This window comes from Globicephala melas, chromosome 15, assembly GCF_963455315.2.
Source record: "Globicephala melas chromosome 15, mGloMel1.2, whole genome shotgun sequence".
Lineage (NCBI taxonomy): Eukaryota > Metazoa > Chordata > Mammalia > Artiodactyla > Delphinidae > Globicephala > Globicephala melas.
Genome location: NC_083328.1, coordinates 17,305,949 through 17,329,760, shown reverse-complemented (window position 1 = coordinate 17,329,760; position 23,812 = coordinate 17,305,949). Strand labels below are relative to the sequence as shown.

Here is a 23,812-nt window from a genome sequence, read left to right as displayed (position 1 = left end):
CAGGATTGGAACCTGGAGCTCTCAACCACTGGGTTTCCCAAAGTTTCTTCCCCTCGGGGAGTTGCTGGTGGTAGTTTCACGGGCAGACGCCATATGCTACCACGTGCTACTGCCAATTCCCAAAGACTGTTTGTTTAGTGAGTGTCTTCCAGACGAGGGCAGGAGAGAAGCGGGCAAGAGCATTTACATTCACATCGACACCACCACGTATTCTGCCTCGTAATGAACTCAGGTCTCTCGGGCCGAACTGATCTGCGCATCCGGACAGGCTAAACGGAGGCGCGGCTGCTTCAGCTCACGTGAGCCTGTTTTGAGCACCAGCAGAATAAACCACTAAAACCAGGTTCCTGTTAAGATATTCTGTTCTCAGCTGAAATGGCTACAGCTATCAGATCACGGTTAAAGCACGCACACCACTGAGGTGATAGGAAGGTGGCCTAAAACCTGGACACTGGTCTCCTCGCTGCCCTCCTTCGCTGTAAATACCGCCCAAATGAAGACTCCAAAAGGGCAATCTTTAAGGCACCGCACACGATGGGTTCACGAGATCTGGAGAGATCCTGCAGGCTTAAGTGACACCCATGTTGCCTCTGATTTAAAAACACAACATAACTTTAAACTTTGCCCTGATTAGCACAGACGCAGATATTAAAAAGCAAACCAAAAGAATAACAGGATTTGGGCTGGTTGTGATGAGGACTTTGCTATGGATTTTTTGCCAAGGTTTTTTTTTCCCCAGTTGAGAAGAAATTAGAAATTTGAACTGAGGGAGTTACGAAGTGAAAAGGCTCTACACGATGCAGAGACAGAGAAAGCAGGGGGAAGTACAGAGTCAGTTCGAGGCCCTCTCGGTCAGCAGGCTGGGTGTGGAAAATAAAACGTGATCACGCAGAGTTAGTGCTCCAAATTTAAGGAGACGGAACCCGAGTCTGAAGGCAGAGCTCAGGCTGGGCTGCGGGGAGGCTACTGTCCATCCCCGGCTAGACCGTGCATGCAAAGGCAAGCCTGGCAAACACGAACGAGCATCCCGAAACCTTTTTTCTTTCTCTTGATCTTCTTCCCAGGGTCCTTCTTCAGCCGTTTGCGCTTCTGGCTTTTCCCACCCCTCACTTTCTGGTTCCTGTCCAGCGTGGGCTCTCGGCCAACCTCAAAGTGCTCTTCTCTGTCAGCACAGAGCCCCGATCCCGCTCGCGCTTCTCCCCAGACAGTCAACCTGCCGTTGCCTGGAAATAAGCACAGGACACCGCCGCTGCAGAATGACCTCTGCAAAGGCCAGAAGCCAAAGCCAATGTGCAGCGATCGTGTCGGCCCGAGACGGTCCCACGTCTATTTCTGCTGAACTCCTGGCCCACGTACCTCCAGCGCCAAGAGGCAACGGGCGCTTGGACAGAAACGTCTGCAGCCTCACCGTGAGCCCGTTCTCCGACGCGGTGGTCTCCTAAAAGACGAGGATGGTACCGGATAAAGTGTGAGCTTTCATGGACCCCGGGGAGCCCAGGGCAGCCACAGCGCTGAGTTGCATGCGTCTCTGACGAAGAGGCTGTGCGGGGACTGCCACCCTCCTATCACACACGAACCCCCTCCCCATGTGACCTTTGTCTTACAGACTTTCTGTTCTTTGTTTTAAAAAGGAATACTTGTCCACATCGCAGAATAAATTAGAATCCATTGTGGGAAAAAAAAGAAAGGCCAGGCAGATATTTAAGGGGCCTGACATGCCTTTAGTATATATGGAAGTAATTATTTGTGTCTCTGGTCAGTTTTGGTTCGGCCAGTTCAAAATCTGTGAGCCAGGAAAGGGACACGCAGGTGAGTAGCAATGGCAGCCCCCCGGGTTGGGGCCCGGGGAAGGATGCCCCTGTCCTGAAAGCCCACCCTTTTGGCCTTGTCGATGATGTAGCTGGTCCAGATCCAGTTTCGCTTCAGGTGTCCGTAGAAACTGGAATCGAGCCCAGCGGCTCCCAGCCCATCTCCGGGGATAAAGCCTTCATCCACAACCTCACGGCTGCCCCTGGGAGATGGAAATAAACAGAAAACAAGCCCTCCTTGGGAAGTGAAAAGAGAGCTCATGGAGTGGGCAGGGGGCATTTATTATTAACTGTCACCTTCCCAGAAAAACACCTGGCAGGTGGAAGTAAAGGGCTTGTCAGAAACCCAGACTGTTATGTAAAATTCCCAATTTCTGCACCCACGGCCACCAACTTGCAGCCTTGGCACCAGAGACTCAGGCTTCCGGGCCTAATGGGGAAGCCCGATGGGGGGCGGGCCAGAGTCTGCAGGACCAGGACCCCTGCGGCTCTGCATGTGGGGGCGGGGTGGGGCAGGGCGGGGACGCACGCGGTGTACTCCATCATGGCACACTTGCGCTCCAGGGTGTGCTTGTCCATGGCGCTCTCCTGCTCCTTCTGCAGACTGCCCTCCTCATCGCTGCCCTGATCTGGGCCGCTGTTCTTCCGGATGCGCGGGCAGCGCACCACGCCTAGGAAACCAGACACAAGCCCCGCTGAGGACACCTTCCTGCCACGGTCTGCTGGCCACGGCCTGCCGCGGGGTGGCAAGAGAAGACTGGATTCCCTTTCTGTGACCAGGCTCCCCACCAGGGGAGAGGGTCTGAAACTGGTGGCCCTCCTTGCACAAAATGCAGAAGGCAGAGAGTTAAAGCTGGTCGTGAACCTGAGAACAGGGTCTGCGTGCAGCCTGTGCTCTATTCAGGCGGCAAGGCGAGCAGGCAACCAGAGAAAGCCCACGCCTTCTTCCCTCCGGGGGATGCCCCGGGGAGTTGTGTGTCGCACAGAGGAAGTGACGAGTGAAAACGGCTGCACATGCTGGTGGCTGCCAGGGTCGGGCTGGTGGGGATCTAGACAGTGCGAGGCAGCGTCACAGTCTCCCTGGGCGCACTGGGCTCCAGGAACAGCCAGACGTTTCCTGAGTGCCCAAGGTGCATTAATTTAGTTGGGAAATTACATTCAGTGATTCCACGATAAAGCATCTCTTGCAAGGAAATATAAAATACGATTAAAACCGTTGCTTGAAAAAAACAAAACAAACAAACAAAAAAGCTGTTGCTTGTGTCGGGCCAGGGAAGGCTATGATGATTTGCAGACTACCGAAGTGCCTCTCATAACGTGGTCGGTGGGGAGAGTCCATGCCCTGCACCTCCCAGCTGCAGCTTTACGTGAGATGTCTGGTTCAAGCTTCACCTCAGCCCCACAAGGCGATGGTGGTGCTCCCAGATTAGAAATGAAGAAACGGAGGCTCAGGAGGTTACAAAGAGCTCACCCAAGGTCATGCATTTGAATGGACCTTGAACCTAAGAGGACTTCAGGCGATGCTTCACCTTGCACCACCGAGCTGCCTGTGGGAGACGCAGATTCAGGCCCTCCCCAGGGCTGCTGAATCCAAATCCCTGGACCGCGCCCAGTAATCCGCATTTCAGTGGGTTCCCCAGGTGCTGCCTGTGTGCACTCATGCTCTGGGAGCCTCACTTTAAAGGATCCTCACGTCTCATTATTGAAGGGGCAGAACCCCCTCAAATGTCTGTTGAATGAAGGGACAATCAATGCCTGATTAACGGACTCAATAAGCCCCCCGACATTTCGGCTCACGAACATGGGAAGGGATGGAAATTCACCAGTGGTCAAGCCTGAAAAACTCTGGTGCAAATAACATACTGGTTTGCAAATTTTTATCTAGGTATAAAATGCAGGGGAGCTAGGGCACTTTAAAATCTGCCCTGGTAAAAGCCTAGCTCACTGTTGATGCCAGAGGATTCTACAAAACACTGTTTCTAAAATTTGTCTGGACCCATTCAAGTACCTCTACGAGTGCTCATTAGCGTATGGGCATTCAACAGTTCTACCCAATAAACATGTGGCCCCTGCTTCGCAAAAATCAAAGTGTAACCTTGATCTTCCAGCTCTGTGACAGAAGGAAGAGAGGGAGTCCTCTCCCGGGTGCGGATGCAATGTGGCGTCCTTTTCCTCCTGGGGCAGGTGGCAAGAACGGAACTGATGAAAACTGGCTTAGAGGAAAGAGCACAAGACTGGAGGTTCTAACGCCTTCTACGAACCCTCCATTCATTCCACAAACATTTACGGGATGTCACCTATGTATCAGGCACTCTGAGACACGCTGGGGATACAAGCCAAATTCCCTATACTCAAGGAATTCCCAGAATGACATCAGATGACAGTAAAGATGCTGGAAAGGCTTTCTCGGAGAGAGAATGCTTGAAGTAGGAGTGGCCATCTGCAAGGTGAACATAGATCGGGATGTTCCAGAGAGAGAAGAAAAAACAAGCCAAGGCTTAACTCAAAGCCCAAGTCATCTGACCCACTGGACAGTCTGGTCAGTCCCTCCTCCTAAAGGCCTCCCAGCCTGTCCTCTGTCCTTCACTATCACCAGCGGACCTCTCCTGGACCTGAATCACAGCCCCTAGCTGGTCTCCCTGCTTCCACTCTGGTGCCTCTCAGTCTGTTCTCCACACAGCAGCCAGGGCAACTCTGAAAGACCTGAGATCTTGGCTTACAACCTCCAATGGCTTCTCACTGCTCTTAGAACAAACCTAAACTCTCCTCGTGTCCTGCAAGGCCCCGGAGTCTGCTTCCTGCCTGCTTCTCCATCTCATCAGCTGCCACTCCCCTCCCACGCACACCGGCCTCTTCCGTTTCTCCATCAACACTCGGGGCTGTTGCACCTGCCTGGGATGCTCCTCGCCAGCTCTGGTCACGGCGGAATCGGCCTCACCCTTTAGAACTCAGCTCAAAGTCTCCTCCTCAGAAAGGCTGCTCCTGACCAGCCCAGTAAAACACCCTCGATTCATCACCTGGTGTGTTTCCTCCCCAGCTCCTATCACACTCTGGATCTCTGTGTGCTCTGTCTTCGCCAAGACAGCATAAGTCCTGTTGCTGTGTGATCGGGCGCGGGAAAAGACACACACAAGGTGTTCAATAAATACCTACTGAAGGAGCAAAAGAATAAGGACAAAAGCGAAGCTGCATGGGCTCAATGGGGTGGAGGGCTAGTGGCCCTCCCAGGTAAGGCCCACCACTGCCCTTTCTAAGGGAGCTTCCAGGACACTCCAGGCCTCTGGGGGACAGTCGGAAAACCAGCAGGCGGCTTCCAGTCTCTTCTAGCTCTAACTCCCGCTATCCCACAGAAAGGAGGGAAAACGGCGAGCCCAGTAAAGATGGATGGTACCTAGCGGGGTGTTGAGGCAGACGCACTGCAGATCGAACCAATAGTTCTCCACGTCCTGCATTGAGTTCAGGACGTAGAGACGCCTCTCGAAGGGCCGGCTGCTGTGGGCCAGGTTGTAATGGGGGTCACAGGTGGTGGTGTCCACGATGACCACATTCTTCTTCAAGAAGATAAAGACCTACGAGGGAGACACCGGATGGGGTGAGGGGAGAGCCTCAGCCTCAGCACCGGGTGAGGTGTCTGGAAACTGCGCTTAGCCGTCAGGACCGCCTTCCTCTGGGCCTGGAGGCTGTTACCTGATCTTTATCCTGAAACTTCTCTGTGGGCCCGAACTGGAGCAGCCCCATGTAGCAGAGCTTCTGAAGGTTCTCCACCACCGAGAAAATGTAACGTCTGGAAAACAGAGGGGGTGGCGGGTTCTCAGCTGCCGTCAGGGGGTCTGCACGGGGGTGAGGGATGTGACTTGCTTCTTCTCCTCTCTTCGACCTGTGGGACCTTGAGGACGGGCCTTGGGCCTGAACTGTGCTGAGACCCAGAACCCTCATCCCAACACCAACCAGGGCAACGGGGCATTGATCCTACTTGGGGGGCTTGAGTTCGAAAGTAAAAGTAACAGAAGGAAAGACCCACCTCATCACCTGCAGTCTTTATCGGCAGATTTTACTCTAAAAGAACCTTGAAAGCAAGTACTAAAGTGTCCCAGCCCACACTGCATTTGCCTCTGTGCTTTATGAAGAAGGCACAGGTGGCTGAATTAATGACCTTGGGTCGCTACAACCTGGCAGGCAGAAACCTTTCCTCTTCCTGGTCAACGATTACTCAGAAGCGTAACTCCAAGGGGCCTACCAGGACCCTCGGCCGCCCTCAGTCGGCTGCAGGGACCTCACCTCTTGTACAGAAGCTGTTGCCGGATGGGCCTGGGGAGAAAGCGGATCAGCGTGTGCTTCTTCAGAGGGTCGTTCAGAAACTCCTCGAGGTTGTCCACCTGAGAGGTGATTTTCAGGCTCAGCTCACCCTCAAGGACAGGGTGAATTGCAAGAATTGTGAAAAAAACACCACTACTTTCCAGGCTGTGGTCTTGCTGAATCTGGCCATCCGCCCCACGGGAACAGAGCCCCCTCTTGCCTGTCACTCCAACCCCCCCCCATTTCTCAGTCCTGACGACCCTCCCCTCCAACCCATCTGCCACACTGCTGGGTACAGTAAACAGGTGGCCTCATTCACTGCTGGTGGGCATGCGAAGTACTAAAACATTTCTGGGGGACAATAGGGGAATATATTTATTCATATTTAAATAATTTTAAAAGGATGAAGGATGCTTATTGCCTTTAAAGCCAGTGATTCCACTTCTATCCTTAACCCAAGACGAAAAATTTTGGAGCTGCCCACAAATACATCTAACAAAAAGTATTCATCAACATGTCACTTACACCACCAAGAAACTGGAGCTTAAATGTCCAAAAATAGAGTATTGGTTAAATACATTAGGGCACGTGCATAAGAAGGAACACTATGGATTTACTTAATATCAAGGTAAAGCAACAATGTGGAAAATACAATACATTGTTCAGCGGAAAGAACAGATCATAAAAGAGTAAATACAGCATGGTCTCAATTCAGTTTTTTATAAAAAGTAAGACCTCACATATATACACATGCATTACATACAAACATGGCACAGGAAGAAAAAGACTAGAAGAAAATGCACCAAAGACACTAGCAGTGACACCTCTGAGTGATGAAGTTATAGCACTTCTATGGTAATTTCTATTTCTTCCTTTTTCTGTATTTACCAAATTTGTAAAAATATATTTTATTGCTATACCATAATTGTCTGTCTTTTGACTGATCTAGAAGAACAAGTCTTTGAAATATTTCCCTTGACTCACCATCTATCCATCCAACCACCCAATCTATTCTGTCTGCCTTTCTCTTTCTTTCTTTCTTTGTCTATCTATCTATCTAGCCTCTCTCTCTCTCTCTATCTACCTACCTATCTATCTACCTATCGAGCCACCAAGCCAGCCAGCCAGCCAGGCAACTGCAAGCATTTTCTCTTGACAGGTGAGTGTAGGCCCTCTGGTATGGAGCTGAGGGACCAGCCCCTGAGAAAGCCTGGGAGTCATCAGTACCTTGTAGCTGACTTGCACGATCTGGGTGAAGATGGAGAGGGGCAGGCAGAGAAGAATGTCACTGACCAGAGCCCAGCCAAAGCCAAAGTCCTTGTGGACTGGGACGGGAGGGATGTAGCGCGTCCACGAGGCTTCATCCACGTACACTGGGAGAAAACAGGGGTCAGTCCTGAGACAGGGTCCCGGTCATGATGCTGGTGTCGCCTCCCAGTAGGTCTTGGTTCCCCCTCACCACAAACTAGGGCAACACCCTCCTCGTCAGGCAGGAAGCCCGGAGGCTCAGGACGCTTGGATGATGTCTTTGTTTGGATCAGGGCAATAGGGGACTCAGCCGGTTCAGGTCATAAGGACAAGGAACCACCATGACTCCCCTCTGGACCCCACTGGGGCCTGCCTGCCCAGGGCATCTCACCTGTCTCCGTGGAGAGCTCCACTTCACCCTCCCGCGTGGCTCCATCCTGGGTGTCCTGGGGTGGGGCATCCAAGGAGGCCTCCAAGTTGCTCCCGGAGGAGGATGGGGCCCCCGTCCTCCTTTCGCTGCTGCAGCCCGGCTTCTCCACCGTGTCCTTGGCCGGGTGCCCATAGATCAGGTACCACAGAAACATGTGGATCACCCGCAGGCGAGGCATCTTGGGCAGAAACCCTAGAGAACGGCCAAGGCCAGGAACTGGGGCAAGAAAGGAGGGCGATGCGTGAAAATCCCAGATTCAAGTGAGTTCAATTCATTCAAAAACTATTGAGTGCCACTGTAGCCCAGGGGCCAGAGACGGCAAATGTTTTCACCCTCACGGGACTTACTTTCTAGCGGGAAAGGGCAGACAGTAGCAAACTACCTAAGATGGTACATCAGATGGAAATAGCTGATGCAGAAAATAAAGCAAGGAAGGCAGAGGAGGGCTATAATTCTACAGAGGCCTGGAAGGTCTCACTGGGGAGAGGCCTTAAGGGACATCCTCGAGTTGGTGAGGCAGCGGACCATGCAGACACCTGGGCGACATGCCCCCCAGGGCGAATGCAAGAAGCCTGAGACGGGGGTGTGCCTGGAACAGTCGAGGAAGGGCCGGTTGGCCCGAGTGACGGGGTGGAGCAAGGAAGGAGCAGTGCGCAGGAGGTGAGCCGGAGTGTTAAAGGGCAGGGGGCCACCACGACAGACCCCAGCAAGAGGACCTGAGGCTGACGGGGACTGTGCAAAACATCCCAGAATCGAGGTTCTTCTAAACAGCTTATTTCTTTGACACAAAGTGCTCCCTGACTTTCCCCAGCGAGAGGAGACAGGTGAGAGCCAAGGGAGGCATAGGAACAGGGTGGCGAGGACAAGGGACTGCAGGGCCCCTCCTCTGCCGTCAGGCCTGGACCGCGCAGAGCTCCCGGCTGCCTCTGGTCCACTCAGGTGCACGTGCTGCTCCGCTGCGCCGCCTCGTGCGCGGGTTTCTCCCTCCATCTGTACTTTCTAACTGTGACACCTTAAGAGTCTGGGCCAAGTCCCTGTGCCCGGAGCCCTCAGCAAGGGAAGTCACACAAATGACCTCTCCTGCTCAGAATCCCCGGGTTGCCGGGTCCCCCACCAGGACGTTTCTGCCTGACAGAAGTCTGTGAGCCGTCACCATTGTCCTCCTCCTCCAGCTGCAGGCTGTGACCAGAGACTACAACTACACCCCAGCTACGAAGGCCCGGCCGTGGGCACCGGCCCAGCACAAGCTGACGTCAGAGCAGCTTGGTGTGGGGTGAGGGGAGACGGCCCTGTTTGAGATCTGCAGCCCAGAAAATTAGATGAATGCTCAAACCCGTCAGTGGCTGTAACTACCAGAGGCTTGTGGGCTCAGGAAAGGCAGAGATTTTCTGTGGTTTACAGAATGTTCCAGCCCAAGGGTATTCAGCAGAAAGAGTTAGTCTTCGTGAACAATTCCTCAGGTTGGGACTTGGCATAATTTCACCTGGGCCTCACAACAGCCTTGTGAGGTAATCCGGGCAAGAATCACCCCCATTTTACAGACAGGAAAACTGATGCTGGCACGTGACCAGCCCCCCACGACCCCAGCTGTTGATTCAGACCTGACTCTCTGCCTGCAGCCCGGGGCTCGGATGTGCAACACCAAGTGACTCAGAAGACCACATGAAACACAAACAGACCCTGACAAGAAGCTGCTTTTTACCTACAACAGGGTGATAGTTTTTCAGCTGGGTTATGCCCATTTTCTCGTCAGTCTTCTTCACCCGTCCACTTTCTACTTTAGAGGAAGCATTCAGCTGAGAGTCTCCTGATCCTCTTGGGCCCCCTTTTCCTTGACTTTCTTCTTCAGCTTCCCCTTGAGGCGCTGGAGGCTGGGGCGCTTTAACCCTGAAGTCCAAATATAAGATGTTAGAAAACCAAGGGCTGAGAAAGGACAGGGTCTGTCCTCAAGAATTTGGCCCTGGGGTTTCAAATCAACTGCCTGTAGGGGCCAAACAGGTGATGTAAACGGATAAAATGTGTCGGGGCACTGGACATTTGGGGGTGACCTGGACAGTGGACCCCCACCTACGGGGCGGCTGCTACCTCATGAGAAGGGCTGCCCAATGTGCTGGGGCCGCTGACACTTTCATCGATGCCAGAAATCAGGAATTTGACATGAAATTAATTGGTAACTGATACAAAGCCCCTGTGGCCAAGGCATGGCAGGCCACACAACCAACATCTGCGAGCCCAGGCGCCACCTCTAATTTAAACCCAACTGAGAATGTTCTCCCACCGAGCTTTCCGCCAGTCCATTAGGTGGTTTACGAACAAAATGAGAGAAGACCTCAGAAAGGCAACCACAATCGTTCTGAGCTATATTATAAACTATGCAAGTCTCACATGTCATAGGGCCTATGACTTGGAGCACTCTGTCCACACTCTTAGAGAGCATAGAATTAAGAATGTCAGCAGAGGGGAGCTCTGCTCATTATTCTCTAACAGCCCAAATGGGAAAAGAATTTGAACAAGGATAGATACGTGTATAACTTTATATATATATATATATATACATATACACATACATATGTATAACTGAATCACTTTACCGTACACCTGAAAGTAACAATATTGTTAATCAACTATGCCCCAATATAAAATAAAAATTAAAAAAAGAAAAAAAAAGAAGAATGTTAGGATTTTTTTCCTCTTGAAGAATCCAGAAATTGATCCTTTTTGAGGCTAGAGGATCATGAACCATAAACCCCAAACCAGTGGCTTCACTGATCTCACAAAAGCATGAATAAAGGGCTTCTGTGGAAACTGCTTCAGGTTGGGACACACTGTGGGTCCCGCAGGAGCCGCCACTTGCCTGCTGGCCGTGCTGGAGTTGGACATCCGGAAACGGACCTGCTCAATGGCGCTTCTCACCAGAGGGTCATTCTGGTCCATGGACGGGTGCACCACCAGATCCACCTATGGAGAGAGGTCGGGGGTCCCAAAGGGCTGCGGAGGTGCCAGGGGAGACTTAGTTCCACAACTCGGTTCCCTGGTGGAGCCCTGGTTATACCTGCTGTCACTGACATTTCCAAAAGGCAGTGATGAAACGGGAAGTAAAACGCTACACAGTGTGCCCTTAGAGTTGCTGGCATCAAGACCCCTCAAGCGCCCAAGCCAGGAAGCGCCGCCATCCGTAACGTGCCGCTCTGACCGGTTAGGAATCCTGCCCTGGAAATCCAGCAGTCTGCCCTGCAGCCCCCCAGCTGGGCTGTCATGGCCCACTGGTCCCAGCTGCTACCTGGGGGGCTGCTCCCGACACCCCATCCTGCTAGCTGAGCATTTCCCACAGCTGCTCGGGAATCCCGAGGGCTTCCATCTGGAAGAGGTAAGCGGCTTTCATTAATCTCCCCTTGCTGAGAGTGCTATCGGGGGACTCCTGCCAGCTGTGCCTCTAAACAAGGTGACAGAGGCTCTAGGGCTGCCTTCTTTGTTTTAGCTGTTCCAAGGTGCTGAGCAGCAGATGGGAGTGTGAGGCCTGGGCCCCAGGAGACAGCAAGGTAAGGTTTTCTAAACAAGTGACTCTGGCCAGCAGGCTTCATGCCCAAAATGGCCTGAAGAGGGTGGGTCACGGGGGACAGGTGGCCATGGCTGGACAGCGACTCCAAAGGCCACACGAGGCTCCATCTCTTCTGCTCCTCACTTGGGAAATGGAGACCCTTCCCCGCTGCCCTGCCAACTGTTTTCGTGGTTTTGTGAGGTTCAAATGAGATACAGTTAGGCAACACCTCAGAGAATCTATAAGCCAGGAGCAAATACAAAGCACTCCTAGTTCCCCACTTTCCGCAGCCAAACGGCTGGGCCCACTTCCCAAGAGTCCGATGGACAGGGCAGGACGCAGGAGCAACGGCAAAAGGCGGGTGCCGGACACAGCAACTCCAGCCAGCACGGCTCCAGCAGATCGGCGGGAGCCAGCCAGCAGCGCACGCTCCGGGTGCCAGAGAAACTGAAGCTTACTCTGGAGGCAGATGTACAATACGGCGGCCCTTCCAGCTGGCAAATGGGCGACGACAGTGGTAACCCCCTGGCAAGAGGCCCCCAGTACCGGACACTGATCGACCCTCAGTGTTCACCTGGGACACTCACTCCTCATCCCCACCGCTTGCCCACTCCCTCTGGTACCACCGATGGATAGGTGACCAAATAGGCATGGGGGGGGGGGCTTCCCTGGTGGCGCAGTGGTTGAGAGTCCGCCTGCCGATGCAGGGGACACGGGTTCGTGCCCCGGTCCGGGAAGATCCCACATGCCGCGGAGCGGCTGGGCCCGTGAGCCATGACTGCTGGACCTGCGCGTCCGGAGACTGTGCTCCGCAACGGGAGAGGCCACAGCAGTGAGAGGCCCGCATACCGCAAAAACAAAAACAAAAACTAAAACAAATAGGCATGGGGGACACGGCAGATGTCCATATGTCCACAAAAACAGTCTCTCTCCACTCCTAGGCTGGGGGAGATTTCATTTCCCTGCTCTCAGTTACTGCCTGAGGAGGCTGCACGTCGGAAAGACCTGCTCTGTGAAGACCAACAGAAATCAGAGGCATTGCTGCTGACCGGATGGGCTGTTGTCCCCCAGGGAGAGAGGTCAGCACCAGGACCTCCTGCCACGCTCAGGGGGACGAGAGGCAGGCAGCCTGGGGAAGGGAGAGGGGCGATGTCAAGGGGACCCACAGCAGATGTAACAACTGATGAGCTGCCCAACTTGGGATGGTAGAAACAGAGTTTTTTAAGTCATTTTCTAGTACTGCTCTATGTTTCTCAAATTTCATAGGTCTCAAAAAAATAAGATAAAGTAAAAAAGACCAGAAATGACCTTGCCACCTTATTAAGAAAACAAAACATCAAAGCAGAGCTTTCTTAAGGCAGATTTAAAACGTAGTCAGAAGAAAGGGCAGGAAATTACAAATGCCTATTCCGCAGCACCATTCCCTTTGGTCCCAACGCCCAGCCGGGTATCTCAAATGACTCTGACCCTGAAAAATTTATGCCTTAGAATATGTGCAAAGCCACTGAGCTGCAGTTGCTATGGGAATGGCCCCAAACTTTAAACTTTACAGAAACAGATACATTGGGAAAGAAAAGATCCACTGTCCTCATTGGGCGACCCGGCAATGCATGCTAATTGAATCGCTGACATCATTTCCTCTGGGATATGTTTCTGCAGATCTCTGTGGCTAATGTTTTTGCTGCTTAGTCTAAATTTTCCACCTTAATTTATTTATTTTTGGCCGCATTGGGTCTTCGTTGCTGTGCTCGAGCTTTCTCTAGTTTTGGCGAGCGGGGGCTACTCTTTGTTGTGGTGCATGGGCTTCTCATTGCGGTGGCTTCTCTTGTTGCAGAGCACAGGCTCTGGGCATATGGGCTTCAGTAGTTGTGGCTTACGGACTCTAGAGCACAGGCTCAGCAGTTGTGGCACACAGGCTTAGCTACTCTGTGGCATGTGGGATCTTCCCGGACCAGGGCTCGAACCCGTGTCCCCTGCATTGGCAGGCGGATTCTTAACCACTGTGCCACCAGGGAAAGCCCTAAATTTTCCACCTTCTAAATGTTGCTTAATTTCTCCCAGGGCTAGTTAGCTGAACCTGGATATGCCTCCATTACCATCCTCTCCTTCAAGGCTGGCTGTGGGGCAGGACACCTGCCTTGGGCTGCACAGGCTGCTCTACAATCCAAGCAGGTTATTCCTCTTTTCTGCTTCCAGCTTCCACAGGAAGTGGAGATAATCCCTGTTGCCCCAGTGAGGAGGCATAATGGGAAATTCCGAACTATCGGCAACAAAGGAACAACCGAGGGACAAGGATGTGGGAAACTGGGTAAGGAAACGCCCAGCACGCGCAGTGGTCTGTGTGGTTACCTTCTTCTTGATGCCGTCTTGAATGACGGTCGTCCGATACAGCCTCAGAAGGCCTTCCTCGGACAGGTTCCGCACCAGGCGAACGATGGACTTCTTGCAGCACTTGGTGGACACACCTTCTTGCTTCTCCTGATCCATGATCATCTTCTGAATCCTGCAGCGTCACAAAATAAGCCGTTAATATTCCCAGTGTCAACATGGAAGGCCTTTCTAAACCCAGGCAACCGACACCTGCCTAATGGGATCCAGCGGAAAGTAGGGGAGAATTAAAGGGTGTTTCACCACTGAAAGGATGACCTCTTAAGATGGCAAAGATCATCTCTCTTTGTGATAAATGAGTTAGCTGAAGACGAGCCACCATTCACAGCAGCTTCACGTTCCGAGCCTTTCACCAGGAACTAAAGAGATTACATGATTCAAGACAACGATGGTGGAGAAACTGAGCTCCGGGATGGAAATCTGTCCTTACTGAGTCTGCATTCTAATTCAACATCCAGCTAAGGAATGTTCCAGTTTACCACCGTTGACACCCTCAGATCTGAAGCTCTTCTGACTCCTCTCCTCGTGTATCTTCTCTCTAGATGTTACTGAGTCACTATGGTGAAGTTTCTGTATCACTACTCATAGAATGGCAGGTCCAGAAGGGATGTTAGGAGCACCTCGCTCCATCTCACCTGCACAGAAGAGGAGACCCAGGCAGCAGTATCCACAGGCGGTCTCCCCATCCCCTAGTTAGAGAACTCACATCCTTGACTCAAGGGTAAGGCTCCTTCCAATCGAGTGGCTTTGACCTTGGCTGCCCAGAAGCCCAAGGATGTCTCCCAGGACGTGGTGGTAACAGTGGGTTAGAAGGACCAAACCAGGGAGCAGAGCCTCCACGGCACCCTGGACACAGAAGCTCCACCTGTGTCCCTTTTTTTTTTTAATAGATCTTTATTGGAGTATAACTGCTTCACAATACCGTGTTAGTTTCTGTTGCACCACAAAGCGAATCAGCCATATGCACACACATGTCCCCATATCCCCTCCCTCTTGAGCCTCCCTCCCACCCTCCCTATCCCACCCCTCTAGGTCATCGCAAAGCACCGAGCCGAGCTCCCTGTGCTATGCGGCTGCTTCCCACCAGCCAACTATTTTACATTCGGTAGTGTATACAAGTCCATGCTACTCTCACTTCGCTCCAGCTTCGCCCTCCCACCCCATGTCCTCAAGTCCATGTCTTCCTCTTTATTCCATGTCTTCCTCTTTATTCCTGTCCTGCCCCTAGGTTCTTCAGAACCATTTTTTTTTTTATTCCATATATGTGTTAGCATACGGTATTTGTTTTTCTCACTTACTTCACTCTGTTGGACAGATTCACAGTCCCTTTTGTTTTTGTTTTCATAAAAGATTTCATTTGAACAAAAGGCTCCCTGGAGAACTAATAACAATGTTTCTAAGCTGATGTTATTAGCTGCCTCCGTCTCCTCTCTCCCCTTCCTGAGCACCAAATTCCTAAGGAAGGAACAAGGCAGATGCACTTTCCCCGTGACCTCTGTTTCCTGCCCCGTCATTCTCTCCCTGTCAAGTGTATGGATATTCCTTCATGTCTACACTTTTCAAACCACACAGACTGCAAATCCTTTCTACCACAAAGGGCTCCTATGAGAATCTATACAGCAGAAGAGAGATGCAAATGCCTCTGCGTCATTTCTGCGGATGGTGATGACTGACTGATGTGGGATTTACTACGAATGCAAGACAGACAGACAGACTACTCCTTACGTGAATAAGCTCTCGATTAAGCGGAGGTTGGTGACAGCCTCTATAATCAGATTCCTGCGTTTCAGCAGTCGGTAAGTCTCATGGTGTTTGTCTTGGCCTGGGCCGTGCTTCCCAGTCTTCTGGGAACTGCCACTCTCCTAGAACAGGGACCAAAAGCATGAGAAAACTATGGACTCAGCAATGTTTGGGGGCCAGGCACCACTCCTGCCGGTACGCTTTCCCTCTTTACGGAATTTCTACGCCATATTTCAAGAAGAAAAGTCAAGAGGTTTACTGCCCCCATAGGATCCCACTACCCCACTATTTCAGTGCTTTGTAACGGCACAGATATCTGCCAGCAGAGGAGCCCAGAACTTTATGAAGATCAGCTGGTTTCAGCACAGAAAGCAGAGGCATGTACTCCAGCCCTTCCCGGGGAAGGGGACCGCATCCACTCAGTCTTTCCTTGGCTCTTCCGCCGTGGAAGGGAGGAAATGCACAGACGGAGGGCCGAGCCCCTGCCGTCACCCTATGGGGCTTCTTCATCCAGAACTCTCAACCGCCTCATCGTTATGGTCCCCATTTTACGCAAGAGGAAACCAGGGCTCAGTGAGGCGAAACCACCATACCGGGTCCGGGGGCGTGAACGTGCGCCAGGACGCGCTTCTGCCTCCGCCTCAGGGAAGCCACGGGCAGCCTCTCTGGGAACATAAGGGAGATGCAGAGGCAGGCTTCCGATGGATCAGGATGAGTGGCGAGTGAATGACGGAGAGGAGAGCGGACGGGTGCCCTCCCCCACCCCTGCTGCGACGCCCTCTTCTCTCTCTGTGGTTCCTTTTAGCTTCCAGGAACTTAGAATCTGAACCTGTTCCATCTGCCTTTGGGTCAAAGATGCTGAAGCCCAAATGTGCACCCTGAAGGGAAAGGAAAGCCCAACCCTAACCCACTCCTGGCCAATCACTCAGCATAATTCAGTGCCACTTGGCGGTCCCATGGCCAGTTTTGCTGGATGCCCTCCTCGCTTGGAGAAGCGCTTCCAGAGAATGAGAACACGCCTGAGGAGGTGCCTTGGGCCAGGGTCCTATCACTTCCCTGCTGGCACCGGTGCTCTGGAAGAGGCTCGGTTCTTTCCTGAAGGGGGCAGGGCTCGAGTGGCGAAAGAGTCACAGATCCAAGGGGCCCAAGAGTGGCAGAAAGACTTTGGTTCTCTCTTGCGTTTCAAAGCAAACATTTTGGAGGAGAACCATGTGAGAAAATCTGCCTGCTTTCCACGCTTCACCAAGGGACCTCCAGACAGGACAGTTCACGCGCCTCTTCTCAGCAAGTGAGCCAAAAGAAGGACAAGGTTCTGCCATTACTCTGGGGACAGATTTCTAAGAGGAGGAGAAAGAGCTGAGCTAGGAAGAGCTGAGCTAGGAAGCTAGCAGCAGGACTGGCAGGGCCTGGAGGGAGTGTGTTGCTGGGGACATGTGGACCTGATGAGGAGGTGCAAAGCAGGTGGCAGGGCCAGGATGGCAGGGAAAACCTTCAGGAACTTGCTGGGATCCACCTGCCGGCAGGTGCTTCAGGTGGAGACAAGACCAATCATGACTTGATAAAGAGTCATGGCATCCAATGATAGGATACAGCTAGAAGGTTCTAGAAAATTCCACAGAAAATCTCCCCCACCCCAAGCTCCATCACTCCTGCTGTAGGGATAGAACCCAAGCTCAGGTTTCCACACCGGAAACAGAGAAGCAGGGCAGGGTGGGAACCCCACACCCATGGGTTCCACTCTCCATTTTGTCATTAACTGAGCAGGCAAGTCCCTCAGTCCCCAGAGGCTCTGCTCGCCTCCTCCTGACCACAGCTGGCTTTCATCTTACAGGGTTGCTGTGAAGCCGGAACCAAACAGCAGCAACAGCATCAAAGGCCACCCTGATCCCAAGTCTGTTCTGTGCTGGGCAACTGAGGCACCACTGGCCATATCTGAGGCACCTTCCAGTGACCAAGGACAGCACTGAGTGAACTGAATCACATAATGACAAAGGCACTCCTGTGTCAACTGCCTTTTAATCCTTCTAATTACACTGAGGAAAAAGTATTGGTTTGATTCTACTGTCTTTAACACTGTGAAGTAGAACACTGTCTGACCAGAATGGACTAAGGAAGTTTTGTTTTTATCAGATCTATTTTACGATCACCTTCTTTTTATGCAAATGATGTTGGCTTTTCATCTAAAGCAGGGTTTTTCAACCTCAGCACTGCTGACACTTCGGGCTGGGTAACTCTGCTGTGGTTTACCCTGCACAGTCTAGGACATTTAACAGCATCCCTGGCCTCCGCCTACGAGATGCCATCAGCACCCTCTCCCCATGTGACGAGGAAAAACATCTCCAGACATTGCCAAATGTCTCCCGGGGGGCAAAATCGGGCCAGAGTGAGAATCACTGATTTAAAGTAGCCATACACATTTTTCCTTCAAAATAAATTTCAGTAGAAAGAGTACGTTGTTGGAAATTTTAAAACCCTGTAAATAATATGCAGGTGATTTCTGCTAAGGTGGGGCTGCGTGAAGGTGGTGTGTCAGCGCACACTGCGTTCCCACCGCAGAGGCCCCCCCGCCTACACGGCCTGAGCGTGTGGCACTTTTACTATTATTGATTTTGTTGTTGTTGTTGTTGCTGTGATTCTTAAGCACAGAAAAGCCAAGGCTGACATCCACCTGCCACAGGCTCCTTCCTAGAGGAAACGCCCTCCCCCGTGGGCACTCACCTTTGGGTTTTCAAGCCTGACCTCTTCTATCACAGCTATATCGCCGCTGTGACTCTCCATGCAGTGGGAGCCCAAGGACACGCTGGGGTCTGAGGAGCTGCTGGTGTCCAGGAGGTTGTCCCCCCTGAAAGAGCTCTGGGAGGCTCTCTCAGCAGCTCCCAGGGAGGAAGACGGATGCTTCTTCAATGGGTGAAGGCTGATGACTTTCCACCCCCCTGCAGTGGAGGACAGGCGTAGAACGGATGAACCGCGGCCACAGCAGGGGGAAAGCGAGAGGGGCACTTCTGCTCAGCTGCCGGACCAGAGCCGCACAGGCCAAAGGAGTCCATGTGGTCAGTTTAAGACGAGGGAAGTGGACCAGCAAGCAGCGAGCCGCACCCTCCTGACCCCGACCCCGACCCCCGATGTGCAAATCCGTCATCAGCACCACCCTCCACGTGTTTTAAGAAAAGTCTTCCATACTAAACTAAAACCCCAAGGGCTTCTTACACAGATAGTTGGAGGGAAAGGGATAGAGGAAGTCTAGGGAATTCCACCCCTTTAATAGTCAAAACATAACAAACAAAACATTTGCCAAGGGGACTTCCCTGCTGGGGCAGTGGGTAAGACTCTGCGCTCCCAATTCAGGGGGCCCAGGTTCGATCCCTGGTCAGGGAACTAGATCCCACATGCACGCCACAACTAAGGAGCCCACGAGCCGCAACTAAAAGGAGCCCCAGCACAACCAAATAAAAGCAAAACAAACGAAACATCTGCCAAGGAGAAATGACTTGCCAGCAGCCTGGAGACAGACCACACACGCATCTCCTAAGCTTACGATTACGTGATGCACGTGACACCAAGAGGTCCCTCGTTAGGGCAGCACCAAGGCCATCCTCAGCTGTCTGCTGGACTGAACGTCCCCAGAGCCAGGAGGGATAGGCAGCGGCTCAGACTGAGGGCGCGCACCCCCCTGCCCAGCCCCCTACCCCCCGCCCCGAGCACGCCCCTACCCTTGGTCGAGGTGGAGTGGTGAGGCTGAGTCCTGAGACTGCCGTTCGAGAAGGACCTCGAGTCCCGCTGTGACCCTCTGCCTCTCCTCCTGCCGCCGCTGCCCTCCTCCTCGCTGTCCGACTCGGAGAGGAACGCGTCCTCGCCCTCGGGCAGCAGGGACTCTTCCTGCACCGAGGCCAGGCTCACGGTGGTCAGCAGCTCACTCCGCGCCTTCTCCCTCTCGTACTGCCGGCTCAGGTCGCTCTCCTCCGCAAACACGCAGGAGATGTACTTGGTGGTTCGCTGCCGCCCTTCGTCCTCCATGAAGCCCTGGAGGGGATGAGATGTGTCTAAGACACTGCAGAGGACGCCGGGACACGCAGGCGTTCGGGTGACCGGGCTTCTGCGGTGTCTATTTCCTTGTCATTCCCACGTTCCCCCACGTCTCCTCCACACCTCACGCCTGGGCCCCAGCTCAGCCCCTCGTGGGTCCTCCCGTCTCGCCATCCCTCAGGTTCTGCTCCCACAGGAAGCAATCCTGACTGTGTGTCTGCCCTAGGAGACTGTGAGCTCCCCGCTGGGCAGGGCCCTAACCTGGTCTTCCGCAAACCCCCGGGGCCTGGCACAGGACGAGGCCTACGAGAGACGCTCAGTGAGCAGAACTCGACGGTTCCTAACTGTCGTCACAGACGCGGAGTCGGGGCCTTGAGGTCACCAGCTCCACTCGGCCACTGCCGTGGGGTGTGGGATGAAGCTGTCACTCAGCCGCTCCCCTTTGTCTCCTACAACAGGGGAAAGGGACTTTCTGCCCTTAATGGCAGAAGGAGTAACACCTCCCATGTACCAACCACACGCCAAGGACAGTGCTAAGTGCTGCACAATCATCAGCTCAACTGTAACACTGCTTTCCAGCAAAATGGCCAAGAAGTTGGCAAGAAGGGAGCGAAGCGCAACGGGCTGAGACAGCAGGTCTGGGTCCCGAAAGGGGACACCAGACACAGCTGGCCGACTCGGCGTCCCCAGGACCCAGGCAAGGAACGTAAGTGAGAAGGAGGGCTGGGCTGGGACTGAGGCCTGGGGGTGCCTGCTTTGTCTCTGGGCGCCGTCGGAGGCGCCACCTCAGCTGACGCCCACGCGGGAGTGGGGGGCCTGCTCTCTGGGCAGCAGCAGCTCCTGCTGACTTTTCAATGCTGACAACTCATTCAATTTTCAAAAAGCGAAACCCAACAAAATCCACGGTGGGGGTGGGGTGGGGCACACCTGTGGGCTGCGCTCAGCACTCCCGCCCTCCCTGGCAGCCCAGACGGAAGGCCGACCTGGGCTCCCGACGTCCGAGACAGCCCTTCAGAACCACGCTGTGTGCACATGCGAAGACAATGAACTCACGCTGTTACCTTGACCACTTTGAATCTCTGAAGGAGACGGCACAGCATTCTGGCTTCCAGTTTTCCCACGTTCATAGCCACTCGGATTTCAGCTTGGGAAATGCCTTTCGTGCCTCGACGCTCAACTGTGTGAAACAATACACTTGAACCCCAGCCTCCACCACGGAGCCGTTCTGCACAGGTCAGGTCCGTTCCCAGACATTTCAATGCGGGGAAACCGACACACACAGTAAGACACCTGCCTCCTCCCACCCTCCCCCTCCCCCTCCCAAGACTCTGACCACTCGACTCATTGCTCATTTTTAAGCGCTCGCTATCTGACTCTTCCACGCCAAAGCAATCGACGCCTGATCCACCGAGTTCCAGGGACGCTGTTTTATCCCGCAGCAGGAAGTGTGCTTCCACATGAGCGAACTTTCTCAGCGAAATTCAACTGAGCCTTTTAAGAAGCACCGAAGGAGCGTTTAAGGAAGAACATCTTCCCGTCCTTCTCGATAGACTCGGAGGCACTACGGACACCGATTATTGCCTTATCCCGTAACAGCTGCCGGCCAGCAGGGGCCACAGAAGGAAATAATGCTATTTGGCCCCGTAATAAATGACCGATAGGCAACTGTGCTCTACTACTTGCTCTGTCTGGTGTGTCAGCTCCTGCCCTGCTACACGCTGTGCTATTACTGTATCTTCCTCCAATGAGCCCTTTCAAATGTACTCGACTACTCAGGGGTTGGGAACTCCAGGAAGGAGCCTGGTGGGGTGGCGGTGGGCGGGAGTCCCTCCAGTAAAATACTACAGGGCAGACTTCGGGGCAACACTCTTGGACCGTTCAGAAAGAGCTTCCCCTTTACTTCCTGATGTGGCGTACACTTGAGGCCGCCAGGCAAAACCGATCTGGATAAAGGCAGTTTTGCTGTATTGTCCATGCATAAAAATAAACAGCAGAATTGAAAGAGGTGACTAGAATGTGTTCCTATGTTAAACTAGTAACATGCTAAAAGTGGGGACGAAAGGGTTAAGGACAGCATTTCTCAAACTGTGTTCTGAGGAACAGATCCTGAGAGATGTTGAAGAGTTGATGGAAATAGTCTTCCCTAAAGGCTGTGCTGATTCGCCAGGTGCTTTCGTACCTGCTGGCTGCACCAGATCTCCTGCAGCCCCTCCCCTTCTGCTCTAGACATCCTCCGCTCCACAGCGACCTGCGGCCACACCACCTATGGCACTGGGTCACTGCTGTCTTACATAGATTTTAGGGGATTTAGGGGAAGGGGGAGGAATGGACAGAGACATGTTTCTTCCCCCTTCATCGCAACACTCCCCAGGCTGCAATGATTCCAGCTTTAGAAGTTGGTAGGTGACGCAAATCTTTGAGTAGTAATATTAGTAGGTAATTTTTTTAGTGCATTCTACGTACCAGGCACTACACCAGATGTTTTAATCCTACTTATTCAGTCCTCTTACGTGCTAGGGGAGATATCCCCATTTTAAAGAGGGAACTGAGGCTCGGAGACCTTGCTAAAGTCTTCAGCTGGCGCACAAGGGGCAGAGCAAGGACTCAAACTCCAATCTGACCCCAAAGCCTAAACTCTCAAGGGGACCAGGGGGCTTCCCGCTGCATGACATTCTCGACAGCAGGGCCCTCTTTCAACATGTGACCAAAACACACCTCAACTCAAAGCTCGGGGACCCTGTGTAAATGCGGGTAGGAGAACGGGACTCACTGAGTTCGTAGGTCTGTGTGAGCATGTCCCGCTCGTACACGATGTCCACCGGTGGCACGGCCTTGGAGATGGCCTCCTCGTCCTCGTCATCGTCCTGGTCTTCGACCTTCCGCTTGAACTCCTTCAGCAGCCTCAGGCAGCGCACCATGACGTCGGTCCCTGGGAACAAGGCACACGGTTCCGCGATGACAAATCAGGGCGGCCCCGGAGGAGGCGGCTTCAGCAGACCCGGAGGCCCCGAGAAAGGCCGCACAGGGCATCTGAGCTGGGAACGTTTAACACTGCACACCTCGGGGCACGAGACCTGAAGACTGACTCCATAAAATTGCTTTAAAAACAAAAAACATATTATGAGTGAACAAAGAAATGCAAATGAAAGGAATAATGAGGGGCCTGTTAAATAAACAGCAGCCTCTGCTTCAGACAAGCTCCATGACTACAGGAAACGTGCTTGTCTTTTCCCATCACCGGCCCCCGCTCCCCTGAATAGTGCTTGGCACACAGCAGGCACACGGGTGGTATCGCTGAAAGGATGAATACCATCTTCTCCCTTTTAAGCCAATACCCGTTGCCACTAAGGTACGGCAGCAGTGTGAACAAGTTCTATGACCTTTCCAGAGCATTCCGAGAGGCCTTTAACTCCATGATTCCAAGGGTAGGAATTTACCCCAAGAAATAACGCAAAAGGAGGCAAAACTGCCAATAATAAGAGGTCCACCCAGAACTCTTGATAGACCCAGCTTCTGTGAATATAAACAACGACCAGGACTAAGGGGCAGGACACGGACAAGTCACCACACTCTGCAGGCGAGCGAGCGCCTGCCTTCAGACAATCAAAAGGCACCGGTGCTCTCAACCCACGGAAGCACCGTGTGGGGAAAATAACAAGCTCACGCCTATGGCTGTAACACGAGAGGTACAAGGAAAAGGAAAAACATTTCGACACTACGTGTGCTAACTCCTTTGATCCCGACAACCCTAGGAGGCAAACAGATGAAGAAACTGAGGTACAGATGCGTTAACTAACTTGCCCAAACTCCCAGCAGCCTGTGACAGGGGCTAAGTGACTCAGGCAGGTGCCAGGTCTCTGATACGGAAGAGATGGTGTCCTGTGATACTGACAGCCGGGAGGCAGAACAGCAGCCCCTCAAGCATGTCCACGCTTTCATCCCTGGAACCTATGAATATGTTACCTGCCGTGGCGAAAGGGACTTGCAGGCATGATTTAAGTTAAGGCTTTTTGTCGTGGTGCTGGTGGTCAAGGATTTTGAGATTATCCTGAAATATCTGGCTGGGACCAGTATAACATCACAGAGTCCTTGTAAGAGGGAGGCAGGAGGATCAGAGTGAGAGACTGGAAGACGCTTCGCTGCTGGCTTTGAAGATGGAAGGGACCATGAGTCAAGGAATGCAAGCAGAGTCTAGAAACTGGAAAAGGCCAGGAAATGGATCCTCTCCTAGAGCCTCCAGAGGGAGCAGAGCCCTGCCGAAACCTCGATTTTAGCCCAATGACAGACTTCCAACCTTCAGAATGATAAAATAACGAGTTTGTGTTGTGTTAAGTCACTGCA

General features: G+C 52.8%; 1 protein-coding gene across 1 annotated transcript in view; it reads right to left on the bottom strand.

The window, feature by feature from the left end:
* Positions 1 to 23,812, bottom strand: part of GTF3C1 (general transcription factor IIIC subunit 1) — a 72,600-nt gene that overhangs the window by 23,490 nt on the left and 25,298 nt on the right. Inside the window, exons 7-23 of the mRNA XM_030871574.2 lie at positions 22,242 to 22,400; positions 20,533 to 20,648; positions 19,159 to 19,468; positions 18,167 to 18,381; positions 15,434 to 15,570; positions 13,670 to 13,823; positions 10,637 to 10,740; positions 9,485 to 9,669; positions 7,744 to 7,998; positions 7,332 to 7,477; positions 6,087 to 6,184; positions 5,496 to 5,592; positions 5,200 to 5,377; positions 2,338 to 2,479; positions 1,876 to 2,011; positions 1,357 to 1,438; positions 1,035 to 1,223 (exon numbers count right to left, since the gene is read on the bottom strand). Of these exons, the coding sequence (XP_030727434.2) occupies positions 1,035 to 1,223; positions 1,357 to 1,438; positions 1,876 to 2,011; positions 2,338 to 2,479; positions 5,200 to 5,377; positions 5,496 to 5,592; positions 6,087 to 6,184; positions 7,332 to 7,477; positions 7,744 to 7,998; positions 9,485 to 9,669; positions 10,637 to 10,740; positions 13,670 to 13,823; positions 15,434 to 15,570; positions 18,167 to 18,381; positions 19,159 to 19,468; positions 20,533 to 20,648; positions 22,242 to 22,400 (2,703 nt within the window). The remainder of the gene's footprint in view (positions 1 to 1,034; positions 1,224 to 1,356; positions 1,439 to 1,875; positions 2,012 to 2,337; positions 2,480 to 5,199; positions 5,378 to 5,495; positions 5,593 to 6,086; positions 6,185 to 7,331; positions 7,478 to 7,743; positions 7,999 to 9,484; positions 9,670 to 10,636; positions 10,741 to 13,669; positions 13,824 to 15,433; positions 15,571 to 18,166; positions 18,382 to 19,158; positions 19,469 to 20,532; positions 20,649 to 22,241; positions 22,401 to 23,812) is intronic.